General features: G+C 40.1%; 2 protein-coding genes across 2 annotated transcripts in view; one reads left to right on the forward strand and one right to left on the reverse strand.

The window, feature by feature from the left end:
• gsap (gamma-secretase activating protein) lies at positions 1-14,443 on the forward strand. The gene is made up of 32 exons (XM_061269351.1): positions 1-143; positions 625-695; positions 1,636-1,692; positions 1,772-1,841; positions 1,938-1,985; positions 2,044-2,132; positions 2,210-2,279; positions 2,352-2,401; positions 2,637-2,747; positions 2,812-2,868; positions 3,200-3,246; positions 3,326-3,405; positions 3,719-3,796; positions 3,869-3,949; positions 4,053-4,145; positions 4,782-4,944; positions 5,028-5,118; positions 5,226-5,295; positions 5,361-5,440; positions 5,499-5,579; positions 6,228-6,350; positions 6,429-6,481; positions 6,546-6,577; positions 8,830-8,891; positions 9,457-9,552; positions 11,051-11,121; positions 11,253-11,347; positions 11,492-11,611; positions 12,073-12,134; positions 12,807-12,905; positions 13,044-13,140; positions 13,207-14,443. Exons 1-32 carry the CDS (start codon positions 56-58, stop codon positions 13,305-13,307), a joined length of 2,586 nt encoding a protein of 861 aa, XP_061125335.1. The 5' UTR covers positions 1-55; the 3' UTR covers positions 13,308-14,443.
• The window catches only part of ccdc146 (coiled-coil domain containing 146), a 23,911-nt gene continuing 14,208 nt past the window's right edge, over positions 14,039-23,741 (reverse strand). The window contains exons 13-23 of the mRNA XM_061269350.1: positions 23,411-23,578; positions 22,444-22,532; positions 22,051-22,215; positions 21,678-21,753; positions 21,456-21,604; positions 21,148-21,376; positions 18,181-18,291; positions 17,974-18,111; positions 17,789-17,914; positions 17,577-17,699; positions 14,039-16,148 (exon numbers count right to left, since the gene is read on the reverse strand). Of these exons, the coding sequence (XP_061125334.1) occupies positions 15,933-16,148; positions 17,577-17,699; positions 17,789-17,914; positions 17,974-18,111; positions 18,181-18,291; positions 21,148-21,376; positions 21,456-21,604; positions 21,678-21,753; positions 22,051-22,215; positions 22,444-22,532; positions 23,411-23,578 (1,590 nt within the window). The 3' untranslated portion in view covers positions 14,039-15,932. The remainder of the gene's footprint in view (positions 16,149-17,576; positions 17,700-17,788; positions 17,915-17,973; positions 18,112-18,180; positions 18,292-21,147; positions 21,377-21,455; positions 21,605-21,677; positions 21,754-22,050; positions 22,216-22,443; positions 22,533-23,410; positions 23,579-23,741) is intronic.

A 23,741-nucleotide genomic window follows, 5' to 3' on the forward strand; every position in this document is an offset into this window, starting at 1 on the left:
ACTGTGAAGTTCTTGGATCCGATATTCTTTTACACCAAGTTTGGGCTGTGTTCTTATGTTAAAACTGCAGCCGAAGTTTGACCTGCGCAGAGATGTGGAGGCTGATATTCGGAGGAAGGAGGCGGCGGTGTGCAGGGTGAAAGGTGAGGCGTTCACGTGCTATCGGTTAAATAGAAATTCACAATATGTAGCATAAAGTTTTGATTTGCTGCAAAAATATAATATCTTCCTAGATACACAAAAGAGCCACTTCCTCATAATAGTTACTTTTATGATTTATTTCCTAAAACGATGGGTGAAATCTGCATTTACACTTAGTGTTACTGATCCCCAGGTGTCCCTGAAGCACACAACGCTTCAAGCGAGAGTACGTCCTGTGCTAAGATGATGTTGCAGGACTGGGGCAAATGGAAATGATTGACGATGTTAGGAACCTTTAATGGTGCAATATTTAAAGCTTGGAAAGAAATAGCTCATGTGTGTATGTCAGTTGTTTTTCAGAAGTGCAGTGCTCGTTTTGACAAGTAGACGTTTGCAATGTATACTGTTGGAATATAATAATCATAATTCAAATGTATGTCAGGGCACACAAGTGTTATTTACCTAATGATGCTGTGTCTGCAGACTACTCAGGAGCGGTGGAAATTTTGATCCTCAACACTGAGAGAGATGGGTGCATCCTTTACTCCTGGAAGGTTATTATTGTTGTCGTCGTGTAAAATTTTTGATTTCATTGTCCCATAAGAAAGTAAATGTGTTATGGTCTGATGAAACCAAGGTTAAAATTCTAGGCGAGAAAGCCTTGAACGTGATTGGTTGACTCCAAACACAGACAGGGGTGTGCACACTTGTGCAACATCATCAGTTTGATTCCCTGTTTTTCTTTTTTGGGATTTTACAGGTTATAGGTCACCATCAATAGTGGAACGAGTTTAAAAAGCATTCAAGTTGGTCTAATTGTTTTAAATCACACACACCTGACATTTGAACAGGGGTGTGTAGACTTTTCATACGCGTTGTGTTTGCTGTTTTCATACTCCAAAGCAATTTAAATATTACTTTGGCGTCTCTTAGTGGTATTTTGATGCCTGAGGAACTAGCTTGAAGTGAGTTGAGTTTTATTTGAACAAAAGTAGGCTTTTGCCGCCGTCTTGTAGCATCTATGCTAAATTAACCTTCAACTAGTCGCAGATTTGCGCTAATTGTGGCGAGGCTTAATCCAAACCATTTTTTTTTTTGTGTGTAGCTTATCCTCCATGGAGTTATATATTATATTTATAATAAGATGGAGGAAAAAGCTAGCCGCGTTGGTTAGCATTGTGTGTGCGTGCCACGCATCAAATGGACTCAAAAATCAAACCGCATAAAGCGCACGTTCCCTCCTGATGATCCCGCTTCATATAAACTATATGTGGAGATTCAGGAAACTTTTAAACCCTCAGTGAATAAAGTTATCTTCCGAAACCGCTCGGCACGGCATACATTTTTAATAACACACCCGCTAAACAGATTTTGGAGGTCAAAGAATACCCTGCAAAAAGTTTTTATTTTTTTTAAGTTGCTGCTTTTTAGTATTGGATCTACAGCACTTGAATTAATGAGGTGCTGCAAAAATAATTTCCTATCTCCTCGTAGGGATCAACAGGGACCACCAGAGTCGGGAAATATGACTCGAGCACGAAGCAGAATAAGGTCAGAGTTCATGTCACTGTTATATATATATATACATATTTGTGTATATATATAAAACTACATATTTTCCCGCCAACAGCTCCTTTACACTTTCGACAAGCAGGTTTATGTCAGCAGCTGCTCCGTAAACAAGGAGGAGACGTTATTAGGTGAGCTCAATAGGAAATTTCGCTTTACTGTACCATATAAAATTTAAAATGATGACAAATTAAAGGGATACATTATAATTTTTCCTCATCTCTTAGCTGTTAGCTTGGCGCAAAACACCCATGGCGAGGAGCACCTGAAACCAAGTAAGACCTATTTTTCCATTTTGCTTGCATTATTATTTTATGTCCTTTCTTTACGAAGTGTCTAAGTGCTTGACGCTCCTGATTGAGATCCATCCAATCAACAACACCAAGGTCTTAAAGGCGGTCGACTGCAGGGTCAAAGTTCAGGTAGAGAGTGAAGAGATGTTGATCATAAAACGAGCATTTTCAATTTTATTTTTTTATTTTTTTTGGGGGGGTTTCAGTTCCTCTATCCCGAAAGCGAGCGTGGATCAGTGCACGAGAGCCACCTGTTGCTTTTAACTGAGGACGGATGTGAGTATCACAAAAACAAAAAGGTCCCGGGTGGAGAAGATCTTGACTTGGGTTTTTGTGTGTGCGCTTCAGATGTGGATCAGTACCACGTCCTGCTTACCAGACACGACGGTTACAAAGTGGTGAGATGAACTCGGCACGTCTTCGCAGTGATAACAGGCTCCCCCGGAATGTTTAATTCTGAAACACGCTCGACTTTTGTTGTAATTAATTCTCCCGGCGCCGTTACAAATGAAAAAAGTGTCTTTTTAATTGCTTCAATTTCGCCTCAGACAAACCGGTAATACGGTTCATTGTCGCAATTACGCGGAGTGACTGAAATTATAAACTGCAATTTGTGTTTTTCGGGAAATCCAGGTGCTGGCCAATCCCGAGCGTTTATCGAAGATGGCCGAGCGGGTGGTGGAGGATTTTTGCTGGGTCCAATGGGACGTGCACACGCAGAGGCTGTACTATCTCACCCAGGCGGTAATGTGACGCTCATGTAAGTTGTAAAAATATGATTTGAATTTTTCAAACCTGTTTTCCATAGGACAAGTTCCTGCTGCGATGTGTGCAGTTCTACGACAATCGTAATTGCGAAACTGTGGTAACTACAAACGCACCACCCACTCACCGGAAAATGTAGATATTAATTTAAAAAAAACTTTATTATTATTATATTATTTATTATTATTATTATTATTTTACTCTATGCATTTATTTATTTGTGTATTTATTTATTTAATAATAAAAGATTCAGTAATCATTGTAAATAAATGATAAATAAATAAAATAAATATGAATTCATTTATTTAGACAAACGGTCGTTTATGCACCGTGGGTTCACAATTTCGTGCATGCTAGGTGCACGGTGTGAATTGCTTTGGCGCCCTCTTGTGGCATCAATGAGCAACTCACAAATATTAGCTATCCCACAGTTGGAGCTCCCATTGGAGATGCCGGCTAATGCTTTCAGCGCCGTCAAGTAAGGCAAAAATGATCTTTTGCAACATTAGCTTAATCCTAGCAAATAGTGAACATAAAAGTGTGTGTGTGTGTAACAGATTTGTGAACCTCGGTTTCGACCACCATTACGCGGAGAAGCCCGAGCGAGTCAAGATGGAAGTATTCACAAACCGATTAGGTAACCCTTATTTCACAGGTAACGAAACATGAAAACGCCACTAACTGACATCTTGTTTTGTTTTTTCCTCATTTGGAAAACAAGAACGTAAGTCCCCCCCCCCCCCCACCCCCCACCCCGACCCGCCACACCTGACAAAATGAAACAATGATTGGATTTTCACCATTTGATTAAAAGCCGCTTGAATCTACTTTCACGTGGCCTGGCTGATTGATGCGTTTTTAATTGCGAAATCCTGATTTGAATACGCCGCAATCAATTCACTCCTACACAAACCGAATGACAATCGTGACATTTATCTATTCCATCCCAGGAAGCATGTGCGTGTGCTACAGCCGACCCTCTCGCGACAAAGCCGAGCTCATCTATTCCGTGGTTCTGATCCACAAAGGTGCGTGTTACCTGCAGTCTCCCGCATATCAACTCATTTTCCTTTTCATCCTTTTTTTTTTTTTTTTTTCAGACTGCAGCAAGACTTTCCGGGTCACTTTGGGTCAGCCCGCTCGGGACGCCCTGCGGCTCCAGCCGCTTTTCATCCCTATAGGTCAAAGACACACATATAGAAACACACATAAGAGAATTTCTAAATGTGCATGATTTGGCTTAATTAATGTCTAAACAGTGGGGGTTGTTATTTCCATATGTAGGTTACTACGTGGTGGTGTATCTGCATAAGCGCTTCCTGCACTGCATCAACAGCAGGCAGCAGGAGATGCTGTGCCACTCGCTCTTCCTGTCTGGTAAGATAAAGTGTTGCGTACTCTTTTTCTCATTAAGTCTTATCCCGCTGTGGTACATTGGTTTTGTGTGCTTGGTAGCGGGTAACTTGTATTTCTTTCTTAAATGAAAATAAATTGTTAGCTTTATAGCAAGAGCGCCCAGATTAGTTTGAATTTATTGTCGCAAAAATCGATAAAAAATACTCGTGTTGGCTAAATATTTCTCGCAATGTTTTTAATTATTTGGTGAGTGACGTGGGTGTCGGATTTGATAAATCATTTTCCAAACTTGTTCCCCAATGATAAAAAGTTTTTTTTAATACACTCGAATGTGAATAAAAATCGATTGGATAATCGATTCTAAAAATATTCGATAATGATGTTTGCATTGGACGTTTAGGAGATGACGCCGAGCGCCCAGATTAGTTTGAATTTATTGTCGCAAAAATCGATAAAAAATACTCGTGTTGGCTAAATATTTCTCGCAATATTTTTAATTATTTGGTGAGTGACGTGGGTGTCGGATTTGATAAATCATTTTCCAAACTTGTTCCCCAATGATAAAATGTTTTTTTAAAACACTCAAATGTAAATAAAAATCGATTGGATAATCGATTCTAAAAATATTCGATAATGATGTTTGCATTGGACGTTTAGGAGATGACGCCGACTTGGGCCTACCGTCAAAGTCCGGAAAGTTCACCGTACTGCACAAAGAGGAGTCGTCAAGCACGGCCATGTTGGACCCGGTAGGCGGGACTATCCACGATGTCCAACTCAGCTCCGCCCGCCTTCTGCAAATCCTCCACTCACCATCTGGGTGAGCGCCACCTACTGGAAGGAGACGGAAGTAGACGGTCAAACCTAGATTTTTCTTCTTGTGTCCTCCATCTATTATTCAAGGAGAGCCAACAACATGGCCGACGCTCAACGCCTGGCCGCCCTTCACTGCCTGCTTCTTCACAGCGGAGATGACCCAAACGTGGAGCTGGAGGTTAGCGCTGAAGCGGAGAGGCTGGCATTTAAGCACCCTGGCGTGTCCTCTACACATTACACTAAACAAGCTTTTATGTTAATTTTTTTTTTTTTTTATGCCTGCAGATTATTGAGTGGCTGTGTGACAATTTAAACGTTGTAGACTCTTTCAACCAGATTCAGGAGTTCATTCTAGGTGAGTGTTAAAAAAAAAAATTGTTAATAGATTGAATAAGGGTGATTTTTTTTTTTTTTTAACAGCATCTTTATACAAAATAAGCTACCAGAGGTCACTCAGCCTGGATAAACTTCTGCCTTGCTCCTCGGTGTTTGACATGAAGGTCGACTCCACACCCGCCGTCCCCACAAAACACCTGGTTCACACTTTCGGTTTTGCAGGAGGTACCGGTGTGTCTGGCGACGATCCCCGGCGTGCTTTGCACGACTCGATTGCATATCGAGTCGGTTTTCAAAAGCCAGGTAATAACACGCGTGAGATTTCTTTCACAAGTCACTCTCTTGGAATGCGTGACGAAAGGTAGACCTTGGTTGTATTTGACCGTGAATTTCTAGTTTGGTCATAGCAGTGATTCTCTCGATGTGGTTTTATTTTATTTATTTATTTATAATTTTTTATGTATTTATTAATTTTTTTAATTAATGAATTACCGTAATTTTCGGACTATAAATCGCGTTTTTTTTTCATAGTTTGGGTGGGGGGGGGCGACTTATACTCAGGAGCGACATATACATATATGATTTTTTTCACTTTTTTGGGCATTTTATGGCTGCTGTGACATACTCCAGTGTAATTTATAGTCAGAAAATTACGGTAATTTATTTATCTATTTTCTTACCTGGGTTACAGTACACACAGATCTGTGGTGTTTTATTTATTTATTTATTTATTTATTTATTTATTTATTTATTTATTTATTTATTTATTTATTTATTTATTTATTTATTTATTTATTTATTTATTTATTTATTTATTTATTTATTTATATATAATTTGTTATGTATTTATTTATTTTTTAATTTATTTATTTATTTATTTATCTATTTTCTTACCTGGGTTACAGTACACACAGTTCTGTGCTGTTTTTTTTGTGTTTTTTTTTTTCGCAGGCCAAGAGTCTCCAGGGCTTCTGGTCCGAGCTGCAGTGGAACACAGAAAGGACAACATATTTTGAAGTGGATCCCAACCCCAGATACAAAACGTCTTATATTGAAGCATACTGGAGCAAACTTGTAATGGAAAACAGTTAAACACCGTGAAAATATTTGAGGGGGCGGAGCCACGCTCATTCTTGTGTTGTTTTCTTGTAGATGGCTGAGGAAGCATCTAGTCACATGACTCATGTGTTGGAGAACACTAAGAAGTAGGTAGAATAAATACAGTAATATTTATTATTTTATTAGTCCTTACAATTTTTTTTTTTTTAGGGTCCTTGCCATGGTGGACACTTGGGATCTTGGTAAGTCAGTACCAAGAATGTGTTTGGTCACATTCTTTGTTCTAACCACACCACGCTCTCGTGGTTTAATAAAAAGAAAAAATAGAGTGATGAAAAATGAAGTAACGGAGAACAGGGCGAGGTGAAGAATGCCCAGATGTTATAACATCGCTCCTGTTATTGGGCCTCCTGCGCAGCTGTTGAGCATCAAGCCAAAAGCTTCACTTTCTTTATGTCATTTGATTTATTGAGACTTTATCCGTGATCTCATGGTGCATACCGACTGGCGTAAAGTCAGAACATGCGGCCCAGAAGCGATGATGGAACACAGATTTCTAACATGTTGTTTGGGTATTTTGGAGAAAAAAAATGCTGCTGCTGAGAACTTCAGTGGGCTAGCGTCATTTTAAGTTTGTCATACATTTTCATGTAAAATAAAAATGTACCGGATTAATCGATAGAATGATCGATGGAATAATCGATTCTAAAAAATTTGATAGTAACAGCGTGAGTTTTAATTTTGACATTTCGCACTCATATTCGACATATTGTTAAAACATGTCAAATACAAATGTATCCGATTAATCGATGGAATAATTGACAGAATAACCGATTCTAAAAATGTTGATAGTGACAGCGTGAGTTTTAATTTTGACATATTGCACTCATACTTGACATATCGTAATACATTTTCATGTAAAATATAAATGTATCCGATTAATCGATGGAATAATCGACAGAATAATCGATTCTAAAAATTGTGACCGTGACAGCATGAGATTTAATTTTGACATATTGCACTCATACTTGACATATCGTAATACATTTTCATGTAAAATATAAATGTATCCGATTAATCGATGGAATAATCGACAGAATAATCGATTCTAAAAATCGTGACGGTGACAGCATGAGATTTAATTTTGACATATTGCACTCATATTTGACATATCGTAATACATTTTCATGTAAAATATAAATGTATCCGATTAATCAATGGAATAATCGACAGAATAATCGATTCTAAAAATTGTGACGGTGACAGCATGAGATTTAATTTTGACATATTGCACTCATATTTGACATATCGTAATACATTTTCATGTAAAATATAAATTATCCGATTAATCGACAAAATAACCGATTCTAAAAATGTTGATAGTGACAGTAAGTTTTAATTTTGACATATTGCACTCATATTTGAAATATAGTAATACATTTTCATGTTAAATATAAATGAATAATCGACAGAATAATCGTTTCTAAAAGTTTTGACATACTGCAGTCCTGCAAATGCATCTCTGGAAGTGAGGTTCAGCGATTGCTCATAAATAAATAGCGCTTAGGTGCCACGGCAGATATCTAATTGAATGATTTTAAATACCGTTTTTTTAATCGCAACTAAAAACACATCTACAAAAACAACTGCCACCATTTCTGCAAAAATAAGCACCGAGAGAAACAATCCTTGCCCGATAAATCACCAAGATACTGCATAACCTCCCCAGAGTTTACTGCTGCCATAAAATATTAAATCACTCTCGTGTAAAAAAAAAGACAAAAATTGATTCAGCCCACTCTAGTTATCCGTGGCTAACGCTCTTAAACTCATGTTATTCATCCACGTGTCTTCCGAACTAATGTGGAAAATTTGATTATCATCTGATAGACTCCATCATTCATTCTTTCATTATTCATTAAACCGGAGGCTTTTTAGAAAGAAAGAAAAAAGTCAAAGGAAGAAACGCCAAAGTCGCCGTACAAAAATGAAAGCGACGCTATTAAAACATTTACATAGCTCAGTGTGGAAGCTGGCAAATATTTGCCATTTTTACCCCAAGGCGAATTACGGGGGAGTCCATATGTAAATAAGCGGCTAATGCTAATGTTTCTGCTAATGAGAACGATTACCTGTGTGTTTGGAAATAATCCATGCGCATATAAATGTGCAAGTTGTTACATATGACACATCAAAAAAAAAGTCAGCCTCTTGCGTGTGCGTGATTAAATAAAGATTATATATGAAAGTGCAATTATTCATCTGCTCACAGCAGGGGAAGGCAGTCTCACAACTCCCCCTCAAGCTTTGTGATGTTTTTTTTTTCAAAGTCAAAACACACCCCAAAAAGAATCCATTAATGTAGATTACCCACAATCCTCCTCTTCTCCTTAAGGCTTCTTTTTTTTTTTCATTTTCACAGCTAATAGCAACCAGGTTTGCAAGGTGAATTGCACAGGCCCACCTGAGATTTATTTCTTTTTTTTTTCTCCAGGTAGGAAGCTGGTGCCACTTTTCCAAGAGGAGGACCACCACCAGAGGTTGCTCATAGGCCTGGTGAGAAGAAGAAAAAATAATAATTACTAGCAAGCAACCAATGATATGTGAGGATTATCATTCCATATGTGACTAAAAAGCGAAGCGTGGAGAGTCTCTGTCAGGTTTTCCTCATTTTGTATTTTGACAATAGAAAAACTTTTTCTACATTTTGATAAATGTAAAAAATTATACCAAAGGCACACTGTCGATTGAGTTCGGAGAAAATGACGATAAGTTTGAAAAATAGTTTTTAATTTGAATGGAAGCTGACAAACGTAAAAAGGCAATTATTTCTCTCCTGTTATCTGGTGAACTTTCCTCACATATTCAGATAAGCCACAATTTCCCCCCATTTATTTTTCTTTTGAAACAATTTGATGAGCAATTCCTCACCCTGCGTTTTTTTTCGCCTGCGCTCAGCTCTATTCCAAAATTGCAGATCGCTTCAGTTTAAGAGTTCAGACTAGATGTTAGCGCGCCGCTCAAACTATTCTTAGAATGACCCGGTCGTCCGGTCGCCCGCCTCCATCTTTTCTTGCCGCTCCGCTTTCATCTACATGTTTTTTTTTTTGGGGTGTTGTAGACGGTGGAGAAGCTGCGAGGGCATCTGAACACGCACCTGCCTCGCTTTGGCAAGAAGAAGATCGATGCCCTGGTTATCAACTATGTAGCCAAACTGGTCAGTATTTTTCATCCAAAACTTTTTTTTTCTTTCAAAACACTCCTGGGGATTGCTAACATTCCATTTGAGGAGATTATTTCCATATTGTGATTTCTGGCTGAAAGGAAAATTCTGAGACGTGTTTAGTATTCCTGGGAGGTAAAACTCAGCTACAAAACTTTCCCCGGGTAGACAATGTGACATTTATCAAAACGAGAGAAGTTTGAATTGCAGCGAGCTTGTCGTCGGCCTCTCGGGCCAAGTTGGAAAAATCTGATTGGCTACCTATTTGTCATTAAGATTGATGCCTTGGCTCCGCCCCCCCCAAAAAAACTTTTATGGAAATGTATTTTTTTTTCTTATCTCGCTGACAAACAAAACAAAAAAATGGCGATGAAAACTTAACCTTGGCGCAATTGGAAGCGACAAGGAGGAAAAATGAGCTGATACACACAACACACACACAACTCCGGCCAAATGTCCACTCTCCGAACAAAAGCCCCCCCCTCCCCCTCGGTACTTATTGAGACTAATGGCTACATTGACACAAGTTGGTGGTACTGTGTGTGTGTGTGTTGAAATAGATTACAGCTTTTAAAGAGCCGGGAAGTTCTGCCGTGATAGATTGCGATTCGCCACTACATTTTTGTCATAGTTATTTATTCCCCGTGGCCCGGTTGCTACGGACAACGGCGATACATTGCTTTTTATTATGCGGTGTGAAGAGCAAGCGAGGAGTCAACTGAATACATATTGAAAGTTGTGTTTTGAAATAGGCTAGGGGGAGGTTTAAATTATGCAAGAGAGAAACACCCTTCTGGATGATGAAGGTTGTTACTTTTCTCTTCATTAGAAAAGAGGCTTGTTGTGAAGAATGGCTGCTTTTAGATATTCCGACAGTTTTTGGTTTTTTTTGTAGTTTCACTTAGCACCTGACTGAACACAAGCGAAAAAATTCAATCTTGATTTGTATAACCGTAGAAGCAGCCAGAAAGAGCAATATTATCGGAACAAAGGAGCCGTAACTTTGTTTTTTGTATAATCAAAACTAATCTCCAAAAACATCAATCTGGAGTTTTAGCTAACATTAGCAATGACAACATTGACGCACATGTTGCATTCCAAAGATTATTAGTCTGACGGATTGGAAACTAGCAGTGAATTGTCTTCCTGTTATGTTCCAGTGAGCTATCATGTGTCATTTTTTTTTTTTTTAATCGCAGTCGAACAATCCCGCATGCTGACATACGTTTAGCGACCGGATGTGTCGTTCCGCGCGTTCACACACCAGTTGAGCTGTGTGGAAATGAAAATGGGAAGCGTGGCTTCCAAAAAAGGGAAGTGAGGATACAAGCCAATTTGAGATGCCCGAAAAAGTCACAGATGTAAAAAAGATGCGCTAAGCTGCTTTTGTTTTCTGGCTTCATGATGCTAGCTCAAATTCCCGCCTTTGCCTCAAGCTTTCATTAGAATCGAATTGAACGTCTTTTCTCAACAACTAAATGTGTGTGTGTAGCTGGAGCTGATCAGACACATGCTGGAGTCAGTCTGGCAGAAGCACAAGCTGGGCCCTCATGTTCTGTGCTTGTGAGTATCCACTCCCTCTGCGGCGGAGGAGCACTTATTTCACATGACTTTTTACTGAAGTCATTTTGAGCATAACAGAACTCTTACTTCAATACAAATGCATCCAAATTTTATTGGCCATGTGGTTCCAGAACACAACGGGGCGGTCCAGGCGATTGGGCCGTCTTTCACTTCATGCTTCGGATCCTGGAAGCCACTCGGGGTCTCTGCATGCCCCTCCCACCTGGTATGACCAACACACACAAAAGCAATTCATTGGAAAAATAAAATCACAGCAGGTTCAACATCAGCATCTTTAGAGTCGCGCAATCGTGTGACTCAGTTGTTAGTCAGTCGTGTTGTGTAATTCTGTTGCTTTCTTTTTTGTCAGGCTATCACACTCTGCTAGCGGTGTTAGCTTTGCGTTGCCTCCCTCGTCACACTTTCCTACAGTACGTCGACCACCGGTTCCTGCAGCTGACGGAAACCTTCGTGTCTCGACTCATGACAGGTGCACTTACGTAAAAAGTACATTAAAAAAAACGAATAATAATAATTATTATTAATATAATAATAACTCTAAGTACAAAAGATTACAAAAATAATAATCATTATTATTATTCATTTAATAGTCATTTAAAATGTTATGCATTGTTGCAACATAGTCAGATTTTCTTATTGCCATTTTTTCATTCTCTTATTTAATTAACAAATAAAGTTGAATTCTATATTTTTTTCATTTCCTCCCAAAAACAAGCCAACCAAAACTTAAAACCATGCAAACAATTAGATTAAAAATGTGGAGATCATTTTTTATTATGAGAACAGCTGCAATGGCAGCCATTTTGGGGAGATAAATTCACTATGGGCACTCCGCTTAAAAACAACTATTTAGAGTATTTACATTACGTGCCCCAATCCGTATCAATATTGGAACTCAATCAATTCCATTTTTATTTCGCCTATGCACAGATTTGGACAACAGCGCGGCCAACGAGAAACTCAAGTTCAGTGTATTAAAACGACTTCCCGAGGTACGTTTGTTTATTTCCACCTGTCATATTTTAAAACAATGCACAATCCCATTTTCAAGTATCCAGGAAGTTTTATTGTCCTAAAATGAGCTATTTTAAGTCTCAATCACAAAGCACTTGAGTAACCAACGTGTGTGCGTATGTGTGTTATGTAACGTCCACGTGCTAAGTAACAGTATGTGAATAAATGTGTGATTCGATCTCATTTTATCTCTCACAGAAAAAAATTTCCTCTCGCAATGGTCAATTTATTAGGAACCCCTACTGTAGTGAAAACCAAGCGCAACAAATCTTTTTTATCGCGTTCCGTTCGATTTATTTTGCATGCCATTCCGGAAGGGTTGTAATTTGCAGCCGCGTCAAACCGAGCCGGTCACACCGAGATACCGTCGTAAATAATTTAGTGGCAAAGTTTCACAATTCTGAGCTTAAAATATTCATCTTGGAGTGTGGGGGGGGGGGGGGTGAATAATAATTAAACATTGATTAATGGGCTCTCGCGTGAGCTTGTGGCTGCGGTTAAATAGAAGCGGAAAGTGACTGATGGAGCATAGTTGTTGCTTTTCGTATTAAATATTAAGCAATGGGTATATTATTTCATAAACCCCGAAATAGAAAGCAACATTTTTTTTTTGGTAGACCTCAAAACTGTCATCTTTCTCGTGTGTGTAGGAAAACAGATTCTACCATATGTGGGATCATCCTGTCACTTCGGTTTCCATCTCCAGAGATTACGTCAAGAATCTGTTGGGGAGACACAACAAAAACAAGGTCGGGGACACACACAAATACATTTGCGAAGCCAAAACAAAACACTTGACACACACACCTTTGGCCTTTTTTCGAATTATTTCTCGATTTTTATTTTATGAAGCCGAATCAGTCAGTAGCATTTTTGTTTTTGTGCAGGGATTTGCTTTCACGGGCAGAGACAACACGAGTTTCGGAGCAGAGTTCCTGCCTCTGGCGTACCTGGCCAAAGTGCTTTCTAATATCGAGGAGCAAGGTAATGTGTGCGCGTGGATGCTTCTCACGTTGAAAATCCTCCTTAAGAAGCTTTTCTGTGCTCCAGCTCTGAATCCCTTCGAGGAGCAGGGGAACGTGGACGCCACGTTTGTGGAGGAGACGGCTCTGAAACAGACACTCATTCTGCTAGGCTTTGAGGGAAAATAAAAAAGGACAGATGGGAGAATAACGAAAGCGATGAAGGAGATGAATGGGAAGATGCTGAGATGTTGGCAGGAAAGGGAGGAAAACTTTGAACATTTGTTTACACTTGAATTCAAGTCAGGAAGCCTTTTGTGTTAAATCGATACATCCGCAAGAAAGCAAAATCTACATCATCGTGAGGAATGACTTGATACAGAAAATGTGTCCAATGGATTTTTAAAATCGAATAATAGCAAGATAATATGGTAGTTGGCCACCGGGGGGCGGCATAATTCAGTCATTCTTGGCAGAGGATAAAGAATATATGCATGTATAACCTTTGTTAGCATAAAGGGATTTTTTTTAATACGCAAAATGGTTTGTGTTCAGTTTAACATACCTCAAATTTTTGTTCACACTTCAAAGCATAGGAAAAACTTTTATGTCAAGGCTCCATCCACGAGCAGTTGGTTCAGCGTTAGCCGTCAACGTAGGATAAATGGACGTTTTCAAACACGATGCGATTATTACTTCAGAGCAAATCTAAATGAGAAGATAATGCGAAGCGCGGCGGGACACACTTGAGGGAACTTCACAAATGGAAGATTAAGCTATTATTTTTTGGAAATTTAGTGACTAGTATTAGGTCAATGATGAGGGAAATCAGTCGGGGTCTGTTTTTTTACTTTATTATTATTATCACAGGACATTAAAAACGTCCTCTGACAAAGTTGGATGTGTTTTTAAAAAGACAACAACAACAACATTCAGTCATAGGATATAAAAACATCCTTTATCCTTATTTGGTTGGAAAACTTCGGAGTGACCTATTTCACCATCATGAATATTCGAAACCATGTTGGACGATTTCCTGTAATCGTTTGTCACACATTGTTTCAATATTTGCATACAAAGCGATCAGACATTTATTTGCACAACTTGCTGCAGAAATATGTCGAGCACAGCGTCAAACATTTGGAACTAAAAGGAGATGAAAAGACATGTGATGGTCTGTTTTGAATCATGTGCCCGTGCGTGATCAATCATGGTTGATTTTTTTTTTTGTACAGTCTCAAGAAAATGTATCTGTGTGGTATGTTTTGATTTTTGACGGTGAAATACCAAATATTCGATAGGTTGGGAATAAAAGGGATAATATGTTTTTTCTCCATTGAGGTTTTTTTCATGTTAATATGATTCCAATTAAATCTTATTGCATCATAAAACGCCTCCGGATACAATTGGAACTTTACGCATCTTAAAATCATTTCAATCAGCAGTCGGGAAATGATCTCACAAGCTGAGTCAAGTTCAGAAAACACCTCGCAGCCTGCTTCTACAAAAATAGATTTTTCCGGAATTTCTGTTCTTTGTACGGGAATTTACGCTTCCGCTGTCGTTGCCCTCGCCCGCTCGGTGTTATGTAATGGCCTAATGAAGCCTAAACTCTTTTGGCGCTAAATTAATCCGACAGCTCTCAGCAGCTGCCAGCAATGGATGATCACACACACCATTACTCCTGAACACAATATCTTACTAAATTAACTATTGACCTGTCTTTTCTTTTACATATGAGATGCTAACACGTTAGCTAGTAGCGCAAGTTTGTTCTTATCTTTAGAAATGAATATTTATATCGTAACAAACTACAGTCATACATGTTCACCATTTTTATACAGTGAGATGAAAATCATGTTAGCAGAAAATTCCAACCACTACGTCAGTAAGTAACTTTACCCTAAGAATTATTAGCTACTAGCTGTTTTAGTCGATCCAGTATTTTTCAGAAACTTATGAGTTTGGTAGTCATTCTTTTACTTAGATTTCTATAAAATGAAATTTTGTTGTGGAGATAGGCAGACGTTGGTGTCATTATTATCTGTTTTACACTCAAAAACCTCCAAACAAATTTAACAGTTAGCATCTATCTTTTAGCACTCGGCTAAACATGCTAATTATAGCTAATGTAACGCATAAGGACCTAATGATTAGGTCGATATCTTGTCAAAGTTCTTTTCAAGCTATTATAAACTGAAATAAATACTAATTTGAAAGAAAAGACAATTAAAAAAAAACTTAGGTTGCTTAGCTAATCGTTAGCTACATTTTTAATTTTCCATTATTATAATTCCCGAAAATTTTCGATCAGCTTGATATGTCAGTTTCCAGCAACACATGCTTTTAGCGTTTTACATTATTAACTAAACGTCATCTATAATTCGATCCAAATACTTTTTCTCAATAAATCGTGGAGCTACTCCGCCCCTGGCAACTGTCATAAGAACAAAACTAAAGTTTGATGCACAACAACTATGCCATTTTTTCCTCTTCACATGTTACGAAGTGAATATTTGCAGTCTTCTCATTCATTTTGGCACCACCTTGAATTCCTCCTGTTTTTTCCTCTTCCACTGTGTGATCATCCTCTTTGTATTTACATTTCTCCTTTCAGGCTTTAAACCTCCGCAATGCATTCATAGAACATTACGAGTTAAAATACCCCCAAATTCACACTTCCGGTTCTGTAAACAAGCTATTGTCGGTAAATGCAGCAAAAAATATGACAACCAGATGCAGCCATGAAGTAATTAAAGGAGGTATGCTAAAAGGGAAGTGCATTACTTAAACAGAATTTAGATGACTCGGGGGTTATTTTATATTTTCTTCTTCTAAGGGTTTGAGATGTGTGGGTTTGCGGATGTGTCTCATGTTGGCACCTGGTTGGGGGGGCTTGAAAGGGGCTTGAGAGCCGTAAGGTTTGGGTAGAGGTAGAGCATCGGCGTGGGGGATGTAGGCATCGGGTCGGCTCTCCGCCGTGGTGTACTGTCCGTTGGGCAAACGCTTCCACTCGTCGCCGTCTGCCAGCTGCACATATGCAAGCAAGCCAGTTTTCATATCGACGCGTATGACCTTGGAGTGTCGAGGCGAAATTCAATTTTGCCCGAGTATAATCACGAAAATGGAATAATAAATTCAATATTTGTGATATGTCAAAACAAACGCAAGTGCCCGGAATGATAAAAATATATCACTCCGAGGGGTAACAAGACGTTGTTATTCTCTCAAGAGCACATTTTCAGTCAAGAGTGAACAAACAACACAGCAGCGCTGCGATTAAGGTGCCGTGCTTTCCATCTTCTGGCTCATTAAAGCCATTTGGCCAAGCTCTGACCCAGCTGCACTTTTCACCACAAGAATTTGGAGGCACTTTCTGCAAATGGGTCTGGAGAGTTTGTTAGTGTCGCGACTCATTTTTATGAATTTTTCAAAGGAGGCAAAAATCGATTACGGTATTTTCCAGACTATAAGAAGCACCTACAAACTAAACATTTTCTCAAAATCCAACAGTGCGCCTTATAGTCTGGTGCGCCTTATATATGGACCAAATTCCTAAATTTAAACTGGCCAGAAGCATTGTGTCATGAAATCAATCATAAGTGGCCCGCTGAAGACTATGAATCATGAATCAAAAAGACTATGGATCATTATTTTGTGATTGTAAAGTAATTTGTTGTGTCTGAAGTTGAAATAAAAAAGATAAAATGTAGAATGATTTGATTTGGATTAAAAATCTGACATGATGCATTAATGGTGCGCCTTATAGTCCGGTGCACCTTATAGTCCAAAAAATACGGTAAAATTAATTTTAATTTAAATTTTTTGCTGGCTGGAATAAATCTCGTACAACCAAGAGGAGTTAGCTAGCTAGCTTGCATGCTAACAGGTTCGGGAATTTACTTAACATGGAATACTGTCACGCATTCCATACATCCAGTATGCCGTATTATAAATGGGTCAAAGTTCTACCCAAGGAAAAAAAAGCAACCCTGCCCCCTTTGACCTTACAGTCATGCAGCCTGAAAATGAGGTGAGCTGAAATCCCCGAACAGACTTCAAAGCATATGAATGGATTATTGCCCGGCACGAGAAACATTAGCTTTAAACCAGGAAGGGAGGGGGGGGAGGAGGATGCACGGATGGCTAACAGACAGGAAACACAATGAACTGGGAAGTTCACGAGGAAGATCTCATTTGCATTCGGTGTCTTTTCGAGGCTGGAAACGGGAATAAAGCCGATGTGGGGGTAAAAAACGTGTTTGTGTGTTAAACCTCTCGCTATCATCACGCACACACACGCAGGTATAAAGCAACACTTCCCGAGCCTTACAGCTTTAATCAATTCCAGCCTTGATTCTCGTCTTCATTCTTCTCGTCTCCCTCCCCCCTTCCTCCTCTGCCTCAGGCGCATTAATCAAGTCTTGACCAATGATCTTTGTGAGTGTATTTCTTTACCCGATCTCGCTCCTCTTTGTCTCTCTGTCTCCTCTTTTTGTCCCGGAGCATCTTCCTCCATTCTTCTTCCATCTCGGGGCAAGGCGGCAGGCCTTGCTCCAAGCGCCTCTGACATCTGTCCATCTGGAAGCCAATAAAACAACATGTAGTAAATTGACTCCGGCCGACCTCGAAAGAATTAGGACACTGCGGGGTGATGATTCCGTCCTGACCTGAAGCTCTTTCTCTTTGACTTCCTGCTGGAGGCATAAAACGGCGGCCTGCTTCATGGAGACTTCTGCAGACGCGGCCATCAAGCGGCGGCTGGTTTCGATGATGTGGCTTCGTAGTTCGTTCAGCTAGATCACGTCAAGATTAGTCGTACGTGTTCGCGTAATTTCGTCTTTTTGGGTTTTACCTTCTTGGATAGCGACAGTTTGTCGTGTTTGCAGTTGGCGTTCTGTTCTCGGAGATCGTCCGAGAGACGCGTCACCTGCTCCACCAGGAGCTCTTTCTCCAAAAGTTGCCTGTCCCTTTCGGCAAGGCTGACCTCTAACTGCAACGGGAGACACACAACAGTTTTAAAAATTCCACTTGAGCAAAAAAAAATAATGTTGCGGCGTACCTTCTCGATCTTCTTGACCAGTTCAGGAGACGAAGCATCGGTGCCTTTAAGCGTTTTGTAATCGGCTGTTTTTGTCAGATTATCGAGCGTCTTGTCCCGGACTTCTAACATCTGAATAATTGTAGAGAGAAAGGGGAAAAATCCCAAAATTATTGGATTATAAAAAAATATTTTATTATCTCCTCTTTAAAGCTGCACACTGGTCTTTAAAATAAAGTTGGAATTATATCTGGGTCACAGCACTAATCAAAAAGTTCTGGTTCCAAATTCTACCAATCATTATAACATTAATGCTCGTAATAATGTGCAGACAGTAACTACCAGATAAAATAAATTTGAAATATATCCGGCACCAATTAACTCCACTGATTTCAACTGTTAAGTGTTGCAAGGTTGAAGAAATCCAGGAAAAAGGTCACAGCGAGGAGACGGCTACGTAGCTCAAGTCACCTCGTATCAAACACGGCTATGGAGTCATAAAAATATGTATGCGCAAAATAGAACGGAAAATAAAAAAACCTCAGACATCCATCCAAAACAGCAAGAAGCAACATCAGAAAATATTTATAGACGCCGTAGGGGATCAAGTTGAAAACCTCGACGAAGCAACTGGAAAGACCGTGGTGGGGAGGGAGGAGAACAACAGGGTGTGAAAACAAAAAGCGCGACACAGGGGGTCGCGACCCGGTGTGACCCGTCTTATGAAACCCGCGCGGATTAGGCCTGTTTGCACGCCTCTATGGTCACGTGTGTGAAGCGGTGAGAAGAAAGCCAGCGTGAAACCAAGATGATGATTCCCATTTCCTCTGACTTCCACGAGATTAATGAAGCCGAGTGTGAACGGGCGGGTTTGATTCAAAGCGACGTCTCGGAACCTTTAAATACAAATCGTACGGGCCTCACGTGAAACCGACGATAGAGGAAGAGAGATAAAGTCGTATCAAACGGCGGCAGATAAGGGATGTGAAATCGAAACGGCTGAGAATGAAAGACGAAGTGAGGAAAATAAAAATTGGGTTTGACAGAGTGACGCGCGTTATCTCGTTTCCCATAATAAGACACAGATGATATCACGTTCGACAAGGAAAATTATCGTAATATCATCGGTGCGACACTTAATGCATGAGAGAATAAAAAAAAAACTTACTCTACGGTATACAATCCACTAAAAAAAGTGATCTAGGGTTTCCATGGTAACAACAGCCGAGCTATCCCGCTAATTACTAGATTTTGAAAGCAAAATGTCGCTCTGTTCAAACAATACCCGATAAGAGAAATTGGATTGAAAATATAGAATAAATGGGCGGAGCTTCCACGCTAAAGTTTGATTATCTCCGGCAAATTACTTGATAATGATTAAGCCCCCCTCACCGCCCCTCCCACCCCCCCAAACCACCCGCCTCTTTTATGATTGTCGAGAAAAGATAGAAAAAGAAAGAGAGTACAAGACCTCAGGCTTGGGCAAGTCTCAGAACACATTAAAAGAATGATAAGTAGGGTCCAGGCCATGCATGAAATTAAAAGTCTTTATATTGTAGGAGGTAGAAAAATAAAGTTATGCTTGGAATAAAAAAATGGAATATTTGTAGACTGAGCATATGTCGTGGACACGTGTCTCGACTGTGGATTTCCCCACGCTGCCTTTCCAGACAGGTTGGATGAAAATTTAGGGACGGACACAAAATGACTCACCGCCATTGGGAGTGTGCGGCATGTCATCCGCCCCTCCCTGGAAGGAAAAAGTGAGGGAGGGGGGGGGGGTTCATGAAGCACATAAGGGCTGTTTTGAAGTGTTACAAGGGGGAGAGAAATGCCAGCAGCTCATCAACAACATCCGACATCAGTCTGGGTTTATTTTGCTACGATTAAAATTCCAAACAAACGACAGCCGCCGCCGCCGCCGTATTGAAGTACAATAGTCTCGCAGATGGCCTAATCCATCTTTGTCTAAATTTGCCATCAAAAGTGGCGGGCAAGGGAGGGGGGTGGGGGCGTGCGGATAAAGCGATCACAGATGAATACAAATGTCGGAAAAATGGTTGACTAAACAACCTGCACGGGGATTGGATTCGCTCGCTGAATGAATTGAACTGGCAAGATTCCGAGGGTAGATTACATTTGTGCGGAATGGAAGATGATCCGTTTTACACAGGAAGGGAGAGGGGGGAGGGGGTGGGGGGGATTGGCCAGATGAACCGACAGAAGGTATCACACTGGAAGTCAGGCTCGTGATATTAAACACTGACAATCAACCCCGAGAACCGAGTCCAAATGCTATTTTCTCGGTGTCAAGGCAATCCATCGAGTAGTCTTGAGTCATTGTACTGAAGCCATTCCGCGAGAACAATCGTCCACCAGAAAATGTCGCTGCAAAGTTTTCAAGCTGGTGGGAGACATTGTGGCTACTTGACGGATAACAACAGACTGCATGACAACAGTTGATAGACAAAATAGCAGATGGGAGGGGCGAAAGGCCGGGGGATTGTCTGTTTTTTGGCAACACTGGGTAAAATCACATCCGACGATGGGATGCATCAGTAAGTCAAGCGGGTCAGCATGATTCTGAGTGACAACGTCCGATCTGCTAATGAATGGAGTCACTGTGTTCATAAACCAAAGTAAGGATTCCCATTGAAATGAATGGATATGTAATTAATCCGTTCAGGGCCCAAGTTTTTTTTTTTTAACCAATAAGTGGTCCTCATCTATCCATTTAAAACTATTATTGCTCATTAACTTTAAAGAGGTCCAGTTTTGGATGTTCATCTGGTTGAGTTTCAAGCTGAGCTGGTTGTTTAACATACACATCAAGTTGGGCAATCCTGTAGCCATAATAACTCACGCCCAAGCTGGACTTGAAAGATGTGGACACGATTACGCTTGAAGCTACAGGTTGACGCATTGCATGGTAACGCATTTACTGGCAGAAAGGTCCAACCTCATGTAATGGATTCCCATTATGATTACCTCGAGCTGCAGCATAATGAGCTCCTCCTCCATCTTCTTCTGAACCAGCATTTCCTTCTTCTTAAAGCCAATCTGTCTCTTCGCCTCGCCGATGGCCACCTTCAACTCTCTCTCTTCCTTCTCCAAGATTTCCATTGCCTCGTTGCCCTCGGCGATGGCCGCCTCCTGCGAGTTGACCTTCTCTTGGTAGTCGAACAACACCTCCTCGTGCTCCAGCAGCTGAATACCGCTGCGAGGTGGAAGGGACAAGATATGTGGCACGCTATTTGAATCGCAAATGCGTCGGTAGATTCAAATGCTGAACGCACAGAAAATTGCGACGCTGAACGGCTCCTTCCTGGTTCTTGCCGAGGTCGATTAGAGCTTGCTCCTGAAGACTGATCACTTCCCTGAGTCTGTGTAACTCCGCTTCGTTGTCCTCGAACTCTTGGTTGACCTGACGTCTTTGCCAAGCAACCTATGGGACGTTCAATAAATAAGGAAAATAAACATCTTAAATATCCAACGCTGAAAAAAATTTAACAGGATACCTTGTTGATATTGTTGCGTAGCTTCTCTCGTATTTTGCAGCAATTGGAGACCTTCTTTTGAGCTTTGGAAAGCAAACTGTGAAAAAATAAAATAAATAAATAAATATTAAAATAAATAAAATAAATACCGTAATTTTCTGACTATAAGTCGCACCGGAGTATAAGTCGCACCAGCCATAAAATGCCCAAAAAAGTGAAAAAAAACATATATATGTATATAAGTCGCTCCTGAGTATAAGTCGCCCCCCCACCCAAACTATGAAAAAAAACGCGACTTATAGTCCGAAAATTACGGTAAATAAAAAAATTAATAAATACATTTCCTGTAATGCTTATGAATCAAACAAGATACCATCAAGTGTCATGTCTCAACCTGTCCTTCTCCGTGACGATATTCTTCCGGATCTCCAGCTCATTTTCCAGCACCATTGCCTGTTCCGTCAACTCGGCGATAGTCTGCGAGGCGATCTGCTTCAGCTTGACATACTTATTTTTCTCCTCTGTGATCACGTCGTAAAGTTCGCCATACTGTAGCACTCTGAGGAATAAGGAAACAATTCATTAGCGGCTCAGTCGGGCTTGAAATGAGTGCGCGCCGACAACAGATGCCATTTAAAAGAGAGCTTCTCGTTGCTGTCAAATGAGCTTTTTTTTTTTTTTTAAATGGTCACAATGTGCTGCATGTAGATCATGCAAACATTACATGCAATTGTGTGGGGGGGGGGTCTGCAAAGCGGGATGACAACAACCACAAAAAAAGCGCCACCTTCGCTGCAGCATGGCGCTCAGCTTGCTGTACTGCATCACGATGAGCTCCTTCTCTCGAAGTTCCTCTTGGATGTGCTGCTTCATTTGCTGCGGGTGGATTCAATCACACAGGTGGAGCATTTTATGGTGTTACTAGCGGCGGGGAAAAGACACGAGTAGGGCTGCGGCGATTGAATAGTTCTAGAATCGATCAGTCTACCGATTAATCGGGAAAATTGGTTGTGCGTTGATTAACGAGATTTGATTGAGTTTGGGCTGGTGAGTGACATGGGTGTCAGGAAATGAAAATGTGGAACGAGGCTTTTATAGTTAACCAAATCCTCTCAAGTAAAAAAAAAGTCAATTTCAGTCGGGCTACGACGATTGAATATTTCTAGAATCGATCAGTCTACCGATTAATTGCGAAAATTGGTTCTGCATTGATTAACGAGATTTGATTGAGTCTGAGCTGGTGAGTGACATGGGCGTCAGAAAATGAGAATATGGAACGAGGTTTTTATAGTTAACCAAATGCTCTCGAGTTAAAAAAAAAAATTCAAGGACAACATACATGAAAACCAAAAAATAAATGAAAAATAATTGATCTTACGTTTATAAAAAACTAAAATTAATTACCGCAAAAATGTCCTTCCACGCTAAAAATACTAATATGATAATAATAATTATAATATATTAAAAAATTAAAAGAAATAGGAAAACAAATATAATATAAAGGAAAATGAAGTACTTTGCTTTTAAAAACTAATTAAAACTAAATCAAAATGAAATGAATCGAATAATAATGATCGCTGTGAAGCCTCAAGATAGAATCTTCTATCCATTTTATTTTTGTAATCAAATCCCACACGTTTTCCGATTGATCGTTTCAGCCCGAGACACAAAACATTTCAGTCAATAAAATCTTTGTGTCTGCTTCAACCACATGGAACGTATTGCAAGCGATTACATGTGTGCGCGAGTAGCACCTGAGCTCGGAGCATCTCACGGTGCTTCTGGCCCCTCTCTTCAGCTTTGATGTATGTCAAACATCGGAGGTGATGCAGTTCTTCTCTCAGGCTGTCCGATTCTCTCAGCAGCGCCTGAATGATCCCAGACTGCTGCTGCTTCTGGCTCGTCTTGTCGGCTCTTGATAGCTAGCAAGGGAGCAGGTGGGGTAGAATACTTTGCATTGTTCTCAGCTGAAAAACAAGACTTTTTGGATAGCGTTGTTATTTGTTAAATATGGGGGCGTTTAAGAAAAAAACGACAAAACAACACTACCTTTGTCTGCGTCATGGTGCCCGCCCACATGTAGCG

This window comes from Syngnathus typhle, linkage group LG21 (assembly GCF_033458585.1).
Source record: "Syngnathus typhle isolate RoL2023-S1 ecotype Sweden linkage group LG21, RoL_Styp_1.0, whole genome shotgun sequence".
Lineage (NCBI taxonomy): Eukaryota > Metazoa > Chordata > Actinopteri > Syngnathiformes > Syngnathidae > Syngnathus > Syngnathus typhle.

Coding starts and splice junctions, on each gene's coding strand:
- gsap (XM_061269351.1), top strand. CDS start 56: ATGTTAAAACTGCAGCCGAAGTTTGACCTGCGCAGAGATGTGGAGGCT. Junction 4,146..4,781: donor CCACTCGCTCTTCCTGTCTG/GTAAGATAAAGT, acceptor TTGGACGTTTAG/GAGATGACGCCGACTTGGGC. Junction 11,612..12,072: donor CGTGTCTCGACTCATGACAG/GTGCACTTACGT, acceptor GCCTATGCACAG/ATTTGGACAACAGCGCGGCC.